We start from the raw sequence: 13,084 nt of genomic DNA, 5'->3' as shown, positions 1-13,084 counted from the left end.
TAAACCTGAGAAGAAAGTCCTAAACAAGTGTATACAACATGTTAGGAAAGATACATAGAAGGAAAGATCACAAATCAATCAAAACAGACCAAGAATGAGGTTGCTGTACTCATTGGTCGATTGATTGGTCTATTGCCCCCGATCGACCAATGAGTCGACCAACGAGACAAGAGAGCCTTCAAGAATCAGAATTTTTAGATTAAGAAACCGAATTTGGTGGTTCAAAAGGGTACAAAATAAGAGGGAAACTATAATGGTAGTATCCTAGTATATAGAGGACATCAAACTACCAACCAAATCAAGTTTCCAAGTTACAACCTAGGAACAAAAAGGTTAACCTAATTAGGTTAAATCATGGATCATAAAGAAAACACAGTATGATCAAGGGTAAATAATTAGAGGATGATAGGATACAATTCTTGTAAGGAAAACACATTGATTGGCTATTAACAGAGTCAATTAATCATATATCCAAGAATTAGTGTTTCACCCTTTTTGGCTCCCATGAAAAAGGTTGAGATCACAGGAGGGAGGGAATTAATGATTTGCCAATAACAACAAGAAAAACTAAAGAATATTAAATTTAGATCAACCTAAATATTACCCATGAGGTTTCCCTCACATGGGAGGTTACCGAAAGGTTTCCAGAATGATCATACAAGGGTTAGGGTTTCAAGAAATAATTGGCTAGGGTTTCAAGAATCTAACTGGTTAAGGTTGAGATCATGACGATGATCATAGATCTCAAGGAATCGAATAAGATCATGGAATAGATGGTTGCAAGAATGCAGCATCATCATCCTGATCTCAATCAAGAACATATTAAAGAAAAGAAAATCAGAGATAGCAAAGAAAAGAGATCATAAACATAACTTTGATGCAGGAGGATGAAGATCACTTGAGTTCTTGAGAGATATCAACCAAGGATGCAAGGGAATTGATTAGAAAGGGGTTCTAACTCGTTCCAGAGGCTTAGGAGGCAGATGAGGCGGAGTATTCCCGAGACTAAACTTAAATAGAGTAGCCACGACCTAATTTTCAAAAACAGAATCAATTGGTCGATTGATTGGTCGACTGGTCCAGTCGACCAATGAGTCGACCAATCAGAACAACAACTTCAAAACAGTGAATTGAAGGCTCAGATCAAGTCCAAATATCAAGGGGTTTTGCACACACCTAAACTGACATACCTACTAGGTAGAAATGCCTTCGAACCAATACAGAGAGCACTCCAAGTCCATCAACTAATCCGATCTTCATCAGGGTGCAGTTTCCATGGATGGAACACTGACATCAACACTCATGGATTTCAATCCAGTCATCAAGTCTTCTACTGGAATGGCCCAAAGCTGACTTCTTGCCTTACTTCAGGTTGCTAGACCTACAAACGATAGCGTTTCCGGGTCAAGGTTAGGGCTGGGTTTCACATATATGATCGAGTTATAAGCAGTAACTACCATTATACAAAGTGGGCGATTGTGCTAATCATGGTAACCACCATTATCTACAAACAAAAACTTGTTGCTTGTGTACCAAGATGTTACGCAAGTGCACATGTCGCAATCAAGTAATAAATGATAAGTAGAGTATCGATCCCATGGAGAATTCTATCCTTAACTTTCAATGTAAAAATAAAACTGAATTAAACAAGATTAAAAAGATTGATTTGTGATTTACTAACTAATTGACCAAATGATTGTTAATTAAACTAACAAACTAAATTGGAGATTTAGCAATAGAAGGAACTTAATGAGTGAAAAGAGTGTTGGGAGTCAAGTTTCCCTTCCCCTGAATTTTATAATGCAAATACTAAAGTAATACTACAACCCCAAAATATATCAAGAACCTGGAATAAATAGCAATATGGTATTTTCCAATACACACATGTTTAGCATCCTAATTCAACATCTGCATATTCCTATGAAGAATTGAAATATGAATGCAATTTAAACCCAATCCAAATCATGGCAATGTGAGGTAATTGGGTATTCCTACCTAACCTACTAATTAAAGATTATGCTAACTCATCACAATTCAACAAGCATCTAGACTACATTAACTTTCCAGCTAACTCAATCATAACAATCGTTCATGAAAGATTCATCAAGAACCGAAATTAATCAATATATATCATGTTGAATTCATTGACAACAAGTTATAGTGTAGTAAAACTAAAGAACACATGATAGCTACATCTCAAAATTTAGGTTTAGGTACTAATATCATCCCAACACAGCACAATTTTAGCCCATAATAGAATTCCAAAACACAACAATAGTTATAATTAACATTAAGCTAGAAGATAAGAAGAAAAAGTTATAAAAATGAAAAGAAACTAAAGCCTCAATGCTTCCACATGAGCTCCAACCTTCTTCTCCAACAGCTTTCCTTGCTTCTGCATGAGTCCAGCTCTAGTTCTTCCTTCTCAGTCGTGTCCTCTCTTTTCTTAGACGTGTCTTGCCAATCTCCTCTCTTGCCTACTTGCCCACGTTTTTGCCTCCTTTTCTCCTCTTTTCTTCCCTTCTTCTCCCCCAAAGTCCTAGGTTAAAATTGGCATGTAGGATTAGAACATTTTCCTTTGATATCAACGGCTAAGATCTTTCATGGAATGACAAGAAGAAAGTCCATTAAGTTAGCCCTTTTTGGTCATTTCCACTTGAATTGGATCTAAGAATATTCTGCTCCGTATTGCTGTAGTAAAGTTAGAGGACATATTCTTCTTCTATTATGGATCTTTACCTACATTTTTCAAAAGAAAGAGGATTAATAAAATTCATCCATTAATCTTAAAAGAAATTCATGTAAGAGTGACAATAATGACCTATACAAGATGCAACATGTTAAGACTCAATAAGACAACATCTAATGAATACTAACACTAAAACAAAGATAAAATACTCCTAAATCAAGCCATCTCAAGTATAAAGTTACCAATCTTAACTCTATTTCATTGAGTTATCAGGGGTAAAACCCTAAGATCGATCGGCCATCAAGAGGAGGCATGAACAAATCCAACAATCGAGAATCAAAGGTAAAATCTATTTAAACAAGAGAGTTACGCACAGTGAAGGTATATGAATTGTTTTCCTTCCGTTACTATACTCAATTCAAGCTTTGCAACTTGACAGAGCTCTGTAATCTATTCCATTACTGACTTAGCCTTTGAAGGTGGCCACTCCATCGTACGGTCAGGCCACATCTAACCCCATTTTGTAGGTTATCATCAAGGGACAGGAGGCTAAACAGATTTTGGACGCATCATCGTCAACTTGGGATGTGATTCTATTTGGAAACCACCTATAGGTGTGTTTTCCATAGAATCGCCTATTTTATACTCAAATATAGAATCGGATAGATTAGTGTTGCAGTAAAATTCCGCAAATTGATAATAATGTTGTGATGTGTGCAGGGATTTTTAACCAGCGATTAGGGACTATAGGATGGAGCATGGGGATATATATCGATGGACACCTACAGTTCATCAATTTTGGAAAAAGAAGATCAAAGGGAATTTTGGAAACAACTCTTTTTGGGATATATAATGGTATTGATGATGCAACTACTATTGGGGTGGAGATAAAGGAAATATGGACAATCTACCATGGGTTGTCAAATTTCTTACCCACACCAGCAACAGGGACATGGCTGATTGGAGAAATTTCTATGTTACTTAAGGTGGCTAAGACAACAAAAACAATGATGTATGCTAACTTCCCATCCCCAATACTCCAAGTATGGTTTGAAGAAATAGCTGAAGTAGCGTCTAATCAAATGGATGATTGTAGTAGTACAATAGATACTATTTGTAAGTGTTTTGAAGGATGTTAATGCGTTTTAATCTTTTATTATCAAAAAAAAAAAAAACAAATGAAAAAATGAAAAAAAAAAAAGGAAAAAAAGAAAGATTCTGAATCATTCCTGAATCAAACAGTTTTTTAAAATCACGACTCCCAAGAATGATTCCAGAGAATTACAGAAAGCAAACACAACTAAAGATCCGGTCGGTCCTGCTTCAGCCGGGAAAGGCTATTATTTGCTCATGTTTGTTTTAAGTGTAAAAAGAAAATGATAGAGAGAATTAGTCAGGGGGGAACATAATAGGAACGAGTTAGGTCAGCAGCACAGACAACGAGCGGAAGGAGGGAGATGGGATTGGGAGCATTGAGAAATGTGGTTCGTCCTTTGATTAGAGCTGCTGTGAAGCATAATGCCTTAAATTTCACGGCGACGTCGCCGTCTTCCTTGCCGGTAATGACCGAGTTACGCTGGTCTTTTGGTTCACTGCAACAGCACAACCCTTGGATCCCGTTGTCGAATGGTTTTAATGGTTTAACAGATACTCGATTTCCCAAGAGAAGACCCAGTGACAAGCCTCGAAGGAAAAGGGCAAGCTTAAAACCACCGGGTTTGTTTATTCTATCAAACCTAACAATCACTTCCCAAATCCTCGTTATGTTATTCGATCTTTATGTCTCTGATCATCTCTGTTGTTTGCACCGAACACTAATGGTTGAAGTAGTTGTTGAATTAACGGTTTTAAGAATTGTTTATCTTCTAAATTTTGCTTTTGTTTCTTAATGTTATTACATCTATCTATTTATAGCACTAGAAGAGACAATTATTGAAATACCTCATTTGTAGCTGAAAATTTTTGTAGTTGATGAAATTTCTTTGTCGGTAATCGTGGTGTATTGAAAGAATGCAGGTCCATATGCTTGGGTTAAGTATACACCTGGTGAACCAATAGCGGCAAACAACCCTAATGAGGGAAGTGTTAAAAGAAGGAATGAGAAGAAGCGTATGAAGCAGCGAAGGGCATTTATGCTGGTGTGTCCCTCTTGATGTTTCTGCAGCTTATATTTTGGTGTTTCTTGGAGGGCTTTCATTCTAATACTGTTTAATTTAGATTAATTTGATTTTTTCGTTTTCCCCCTATTTTCCGAGAGTGTAGTTTGGCCTGTGTGGGTTGTCTGACCATTTGTTTTGCCAACCGAGCTAGATTATGCATGCTTGTTGATAATTTGTTATGTAAAACATCTGGGTTTGGTGTGATCAACATACTCCTTTAAGCTTAAAGGAAAATTTTGTGGACTATCATAATACCAGCTACCATGTCTAGTGCAAAAGGTGGGTTGTTAGGAAGTATCATATAGATAAATTTAGTATAGAAAACATGAGGATGTTAAAAGGGATGAGTGGAAAAACTAGAAAAGATAAAGTAAATAATGATAATATTAGAGCTGGTTTAAGAGTGACACAGACAAATGATAAGATATGATAAAGTGTTTGAAGTTGCATGGCCACATTCAGTGGAGTCCTTTAAATGCCTCTATAAGGAGCAATTATTTTAATCTAGATCGTAGGAACTAGAAGAGCTAAAGGTAGACTTAAAATAACCTTAGGAGAAGTGGTGAGAAAGGATACGCATGGCTTAGGCCTTGTATATGGTATGGCTTCGAATAGAGCTGATTGAAGGCAATGATCCATGTAGCCAACACTATTTAATCTGGATAAGGCTTGTTACTGTTGTTAGATACCCTTTTCACCTTTTTTTTCCATGGAGTAGGTAAATTTGTTCTTCTGATATAAAAATGTTTTGTTGTTTGGTTGGCCCTGAAGAAGTTATAATATAGAATCTAAATATGCAATGTTTAAAAATGCTGCTATGTTATTGATGTGAACAACAAAAGGGCCCCACAACAGAAGCCCAAGAGTGCTATGCCCATGCGCAGCCCTTAGGGGTATTTTTGTCTCTTTTGGGTCTTTTTTTTATTGATTACGTAAATTAGTTGGGTTTCTAGTCTGTTACACCATCCCAATTAGTCTTTTATTTTTTTTGAAGTTGTTTAGTCTACTTAGATGTCCAACTGTAAGTGAGTTAGGGCTTTTAGAAGTTAGTTTTATTTTGGATTCTTGTAAAGGCTATATTCTCAGATATAGCCTACTGCTGTAGAAATGAGAGTACAGCCTACTGCTTTAGAAATCAGTTTTGATGAATAAAATTATGGAGAATATTGCAGCCAAGGAGGTACCTTTTGAGGTGGACCCTGTGGTTGTTCAAGGTCTTCAAACTTCAAGCGCTCAAGTTCTGCCCTCAAGTTTCCAGCAAGCTTCTTCAACCTTCAGCCCTCTGTTAACAGCTACAGCTCATTCCCAGGTTAGGACAACCCCTCCCAACCCCATCGCAGTCTCCCTTTCCCCTTCTCCTTCTTGCACAATGCAGGAAATCCCACCCCCTGCGCTCGCAGCCCTCTTCTTCCCCTTCTCCTGCTCGCACAGCCCTATAGGACTCCCCTTGTGCAACTATTCGAGGCACTTCCCCCAACTCCCCCACACCCTGTGATACCCCCTCACCCTTCCCTTTACCTCTTGGGCCCCTCTCTTTCTTGTGGCAAACCAGAAAAGAACAAAAAACAAAAAGAAAATAAAAGAAAGAAGAAGAAAGAAAAGAAAAGAAGAAAGATTTGGAACTATTAGAGAAGTTGCTCAAGATTCCCAACCCATCCTAGTTTGATCCAACCCTGCAACTATTTCCTTCTCAGCCCATTTGGGTCTGGATAGCCCAAAAACCTTACCCAAATCATTAAACAACCAAAATTTAACCTAATCTGAGACTCCCATGGCCTACCAAAACACCCCAACCCTAGCTTAACACCTTAAAAGTGTCCAAGATTGGGAAGATCTGGTTTCACACACTTCCCATCCTCCTTGGTTTACATCAATTGGTATTAGAGCTATGGATATGGTGCATAACATCACCCTCATTGAACACTATTTTAGCTACAGACTGATGTAGAATTGAAGACATATTTAAGAAAGAAGAAGTCCATTGGGTTAGGCCCATCAAATGCCTAAAGCTATCACCCAAATCATCCCATGACTTTCATGGACTGTTTTGGTGGGTTAAAGTCAGCCCACATATTTTTCTCTTTATAGTCTAGACCAAAGCCCAAGTCTAGTTTTTGAAAAGTCAATAAAAGGGGTTGTGCTTTGAAAATAAAAAAATTCATTGTCAAAGGAGTTTTCCTTTGTCAAGAGTTAGGTAGTAGTTGAGTTAGTAATAGGTAGGTGGTGTTAGCTAGTGGTTTTAGCTATTACGCACTCTTTCAAGGGTAGCTGCTTCCAGGCAAACCTCCTGGCTGTCTTTGCACCCCTACCTCCTTTATCATTGAGCGGTCATTTAGGGGCCTTAGATGGTGATCCGGGCTGTTTCCCTCTCGACGATGAAGCTTATCCCCCACCGTCTCACTGGCCGACCTTGACCCTTTTTGGGGGGGGGTCATATCTAGTATTTAGAGTTTGCCTCGAATTGGTACCGCTCTCGCGGCCCGCACCGAAACAGTGCCTTACCCCTAGATGTCCAGTCAACTGCTGCTCCTCAACGCATTTCGGGGAGAACTAGCTACCTCTGGGTTCGAGTGGCATTTCACCCCTAATCACAACTCATCCGCTAATTCTTCAACATTAGTCGGTTCGGACCTCCACTTAGTTTCACCCAAGCTTCATCCTAGTCATGGATAGATCACCCAGGTTCGGGTCCATAAGTAGTGACAATTGCCCTATGAAGACTCGCTTTCACTAAGGCTCCGGTGGGTTCCCTTAACCAAGCCACTGCCTATGAGTCGCCGGCTCATTCTTCAACAGGCATGCGGTCAGAGCCTTGCCCTCCTCCCACCCTCCTTCCACTGCTTGGGAGCTTACGGTTTCATGTTCTATTTCACTCACCAATGGGGTTTCTTTTCACCCTTACCTCACAGTACTACTTCGCTATTGGTCACCCAGGAGTATTTAGCCTTACAAGGTGGTCCTTGCTGATTCACACGGGATTCCACGTGCCCCATGCTACTCGGGTCAGAGCGTAGGGTCACCGCGAGGATAATTACACCATCGGGGCCCGATCTACCCCGCACCACGGCCCTGTGAAGCTCGCCCACTACGCCTCCGGTGGGTTCCCTTATCCAAGCCACGCCTATGGTCGCCGGCTCATTCTTCAACGCCGGCGGTCGAGCCTTGCCCTCCTCCCATCCGCTGGGAGCTTCGGTTTCATGTTCTATTTCACTCACCAATGGGGTTTCTTTTCACCCCTTCCTCACGGTACTACTTTGCTATCGGTCACCCGGGGGTATTTAGCCTTCAGGTGGTCCTTCCTGGTTCACACGGGTTCCCGTGCCCCATGCTTCCTCGGGTCGGCGTAAGCTAGTGATGCTTTCGGCTCTTGGACTCTCGCCATCTAGGGTGCCACACTCCACCGCTTCGCCTAGCACCACGATGCTTGTATTGCTCTCCCACAACCCCATTTTCACAGTTTAGGCTGCTCCCATTTCGCTCGCTGCTACTACGGGAATCGCTTTTGCTTTCTTTTCCTCTGGCTACTAAGATGTTTCAGTTCGCCAAGTTGTCTCTTGCCTGCCCATGGATTCAGGCGCTGGTTCGAAAGGTTGACCTATTCGGGAATCTTCGGATCTATGCTGATTTTCAACTCCACCAAGCGTTTGTTGCTTACTATGCCCTTCCTTGTCTCTGGGTGCCAGGTATCCACCGTAAGCCTTTCCTCGTTTGAACCTCGCCGTTAACTTTAAGGCTATGCCATCCTAAGGTGTTGCTAAATGGAAAAATCTTATCAACGTCCATGAATGATAAATCATAGATCGAACTGCCGAATTGGAAAAATTGGGTGCTATCATATACCTTTGTATCGGCTAAGTTCGCGAGTTGGAGATAAGCGGACTCGAACCGTTGACACCCGCCACAGGGTAAATCACTGCCTCTCAGGCCTCCCTGACTGATTCTACCATAGAGGCCAACGATAGACAATAACTCCCCCCGAACACAGCTTATAACTTTCATTGTACTGTGCTCTCTAAAGAGCAACTCTTCTCAAAATCTCAAAAGGTTCTGAGTTGTAATCCCATTCTATAACTAAAGAGACCTGTGTAAGAGGTGAGGACACAACTCATCAATTGAAATCAAATTGCTTTGTTAGCATTCCTTCTCTATGAAGAATCCTTGTGTTTGATCAAGGGAGGATGGTGTTCAATCCAATCGATCCACCTTGCAGTGTGAAGATCGGGTGTTACATTGTTATTCTCAATTCCCCTATATTGTCCTTTCAATTTCTTCATCATAGTTCTGCCCCTGTTTTGAAGATCTATTCAGCCCGTATTGTTATGCTATTATCCTTATAATACCACTCTAGTTTCAGCCTTCTTTCTCGTCCAAATTCCGTTTCATCTTAAGTTTATCAAATTTGAACTTGATTCCCTGTGAAAGGTCCTATTTGGCTACTGTTTTGATCAATCAAATACAATACTACATTATTTGGTATCAAAGCCATGATAGGGAGTGAAACTTCTGGATTGGATATTGATCTTATGGCAGCCATGATGGGGATGTTGCAACAATTGAGCAACCAAATCACTGCAAGCCACAAGCAACTGGCAAGTGGAAGAGAGGTAGTCAGCAATGTAGGCTAGAGTTTTTGCCTCTACTCATGCTCCACACCCTCCACTTGGTGAAGAATCCTAGCAACTCACTTTATAGCCAACTTTCCTACCCGGATGAATACATGGAGAGGGCCCCAAAGGATTCCAATTGTGCTACCAACCCTCGAAGAGCACATACGGAGTTATTTATTGGAGAACAACCTTCATTCAATAAGCATGTTGGTGACCCTCAAAAGGTAAAGCTTGAACACCAGGAGTTCATTCACACTAGCCATAACACAGTACACAGGGCTGGTATTGGCTCTTGTTACGAGAGAAGTTACCCCTCAACCTAAGGTGACATTACCTCCACTTATCAAAAAGTTACTTTCTGATTTTCATGAGGTGTTTCCTGATGAGTTGTCTAATGAGCTACCTCTTATGCACGATATTCTGCATGCTACTGATTTGGTATTGGGTTCGATGTTACCAAACCTACCGGCCTATCACCGCAGCCTAGCAAAGCACAATGAATTTGACAGGTGGGTGAGTCGTTACATAAAGGATTCATTCAAGAGAGCTTAAGTCCATGTGTTGTACCGACTTTATTCACTCCAAAGAAGGACGGCTCATGGTGTAAGTGTGTGGATAGCCGAGTAATCAACAAAATTACAGTCGAGTAGAAATGATGTTCGGGGCTAAGATCTTTTCTCAATTGGGCCTCAGAAGTGGTTATCATTAGATCCGTATTAGGCCTAGAGACGAATGGAAGACTGTCTTCAAAACCAAAGGATGAACTATTTAAATGGAAAGTCATGCTTTTTGGTCTGACGAATGCACCTAGCACCTTTATGAGGATTATGACATAGGAAGTTGAAGTTGATCCAAAGAAGATAAAAAGCATCATCGACTAGCCTAACCCAAAGACAATCATTGAAGTTTGTAATTTCCATCGACTTGCATCGTCTTACAGGAGAGTCATTCAAAACTTTAGTGCAGTCATGGCACCTATTACCGAATGTTTAGAGCAAGGCAAGGATGAGTTCAAATGGAAAAATCATCCACGACATGATTGGACTTGGATTCATGCTGAAAATCTCGAGAAACTCGATCTTGATTGGTATTAGCATTGCATATCATTCATCCATTTGTCGGAGACGAATGTTTTCAAGCCGGGTAGAGTTGATGCAGATTTGAAGACATATTTAAGAAAGAAGAAGTCCATTGCATCAGGCCCATCAAAGGCCTAAAGTTATCACCCAATCAACCCATGACTTTTATGGGCTAGGATTATTTTAGTGGGTTAAAGTTAGCCCACATATTTTGCTCTTTGTGGTCTAGACCAAAGCCCAAGTCTAGTTCTTGAAAAGTCAATAAAGGGGGTTGTGCTTTGAAAATAAAAGAACTCATTGTCAAAGGAGTTTTCCTTCGTCAAGAGTTAGGTAGTAGTTGAGTTATTAATAGGTAAGTGGTGTTAGCTAGTGGTTGGATTTTACCATTAATGTTTATGTCTTTTTAGATAGCTATATAAAGAGACTTATGTAAGAGGTGAGGACACAATTCATCAATTGAAATCAAATTGCTTTGTTAATTCCTTCTCTATAAAGAATCCTTGTGTTTGATCAATGTAGGATGGTATTTGATCCAATCGGTCCACCTTGCCGTGTGAAGCTCGGGTGTTACATTGTTATTCTCAATTCCCCTATATTGTCCTTTCAATTTCTTCATCATAGTTCTGCCCTTGTTTTGAATATCTATTCAGCCCATATTGTTATGCTATTTTCCTTATAATACCACTCTAATTTCAGCCTTCTTTTACATCTAAATTCTGTTTCATCTTAAGTTTATCAAATCTGAACTTGATTCCCTGTGAAAGGTCCTATTTGGCTACTGTTTTGAGCAATCAAATACAGTACTACATTACAGACCCTCCATGAAGATTTTGGCAAGGATCCTTATGTCCGAAGTTGGAGATGAAGACTGGATAAGGAGCAACCTTTTCCTTACTAGGTTACGGGCTGGGAGATCTGTAGTTAGAGCTATAATCGACCATGGCCACAGCACTAATGTCGTCTCTGAATTAACTGTACAGAAGGCCAAGTTATCAGTAGAAGGACATCCAAAACCTTATACAGTTGGGCTCCTTAACCATGAAATTGTGAAGGTAAAATTTAGGTGTTTAGTTCTAATTAGCTTACACTCCTTTGCTGATAAAGTTTGGTGTGATATAGTCCTTGTAGGATTAACTGATGTATGTAATTTTGGGTAGACTGTGGCTATATGATAATGATGTAACAATGCATTGGCGGGAGAATACTTATAAATTATAGGCGTAAGGGAAAAAATATTGTGTTCGTTCCCTTGAATCGGCTAGAGGAAGATAGAAAAAGAGTAGTAAAGAGTCTAGTTCCAAAAGAGACTAGTTCACAGCCACAACCCATGGTGACTCTTACCAAGAAGTTCGATGATCCTCGAAGAGCCTTGTGTAATTCTGCCACTAATTACCAAATTAGAAACTCCTCAGAAAGAAGAAGAGCCTCCACCTCAGATCCAGGAACTCCTCACAGAATCCTCAGATATTATACCAGAAGATCTCCTTAGTGGATCACCCCCATTAATGGACATTTAGCATGCCATAGATCTAGTGCCTGGTGTTTTTCTCCCCAAAATGCTAACCTACAAGACTAGCCCAACAGAACACGAAGAATTGCAGAAACAAGTATAAGGGCTTCTCAAGAAGGGCCATATCACATAAAGTGTTAAGTCCTTGTGCCATTCTGGCATTGCTGACTCCAAAGAAAGATGGCTTGTGGAGGATGAGCATCGACAATAGGGCCATTAACAAGATCACAGTTAAGTATAAATTCCCCATCCCTATTCTGGATGATATGCTGGATGTGTTGACTGAAGGCTGGAGCTTCCATCTTCTCAAAATTGGATCTTAAGAGTGGATACCACCACATCCGGATCAGACCAGGAGATGAATGAAAGACTGCTTTTTAAAATGAGAGGAGGATTGTTTGAGTAGAAAACTATGTCCTTTGGGCTCACCAATGCCCCCAACACTTCCATTTAAGTGATGACTCAAGTACTCAAACCCTTCTTGGGAAAGTTCTTAGTTGTTTACTTAGACGATATCTTGGTGTATGGTAAAGAAGTAGAAGAACATGTGAAGTACCTAAGACTAGTCTTAGAGATCCTAAGGAAAGAGCAGTTGTACCTAAACTTGAAGAGGTGTACTTTCATGATGCCTAAAGTACTCTTCCTGGGATTTATGATCTCTACCAAAGGAATTGAAGCTAATCCAGAAAAGGTTCGTTGTATAGAAGAATGGCCCATTCCTAAAAGTATCATAGTAAGTTCGAAGTTTCAATGGCCTTGCATCCTTCTGCTGAAGGTTTATCAGAGATTTCAACACCATCATGGCTTCACTTACAGATTGTACGAAAACATCCAAAGGGAAGTTTGAATGGACTCCAGTAGCCACCAGAGCCTTCAACACCATCAAGAAAAAGATGACTGAGGCCCCTATCCTAAAGTTGGCCAGATTTCGATCAAGTGTTTGAGGTTGCCATTGATGCTTCTCACATCGGAATTGGAGCAGTTCTAATACAGGCATACAACAAGGTCACCCTAGAGCCTTCCATGGAGAGAAATTAAAT

The 13,084-nt window shown here is 40.3% G+C and overlaps 1 protein-coding gene across 5 annotated transcripts in view; it reads left to right on the top strand.

Moving 5' to 3' along the window:
• The first annotated feature begins 4,044 nt into the window (after positions 1 to 4,044).
• The window catches only part of LOC149024205 (uncharacterized), a 72,609-nt gene continuing 63,569 nt past the window's right edge, over positions 4,045 to 13,084 (top strand). For 4 of the 5 annotated variants that reach the window (XM_089144513.1, XM_089144517.1, XM_089144516.1 and 1 more), the window contains exons 1-2: positions 4,045 to 4,405; positions 4,706 to 4,827. In XM_089144513.1, coding sequence (XP_089000639.1) covers positions 4,147 to 4,405; positions 4,706 to 4,827 — 381 coding nt within the window. In that variant the 5' untranslated portion in view covers positions 4,045 to 4,146. The remainder of the gene's footprint in view (positions 4,406 to 4,705; positions 4,828 to 13,084) is intronic. The other variant, XM_089144512.1, reaches the window with a different exon arrangement.

Source organism: Hakea prostrata, chromosome 2 (genome assembly GCF_041222555.1).
Source record: "Hakea prostrata isolate BN-2017 chromosome 2, UWA_Hpros_2, whole genome shotgun sequence".
Classification (NCBI taxonomy): domain Eukaryota; kingdom Viridiplantae; phylum Streptophyta; class Magnoliopsida; order Proteales; family Proteaceae; genus Hakea; species Hakea prostrata.
This window is presented reverse-complemented; position numbering and strand designations above follow the sequence as displayed.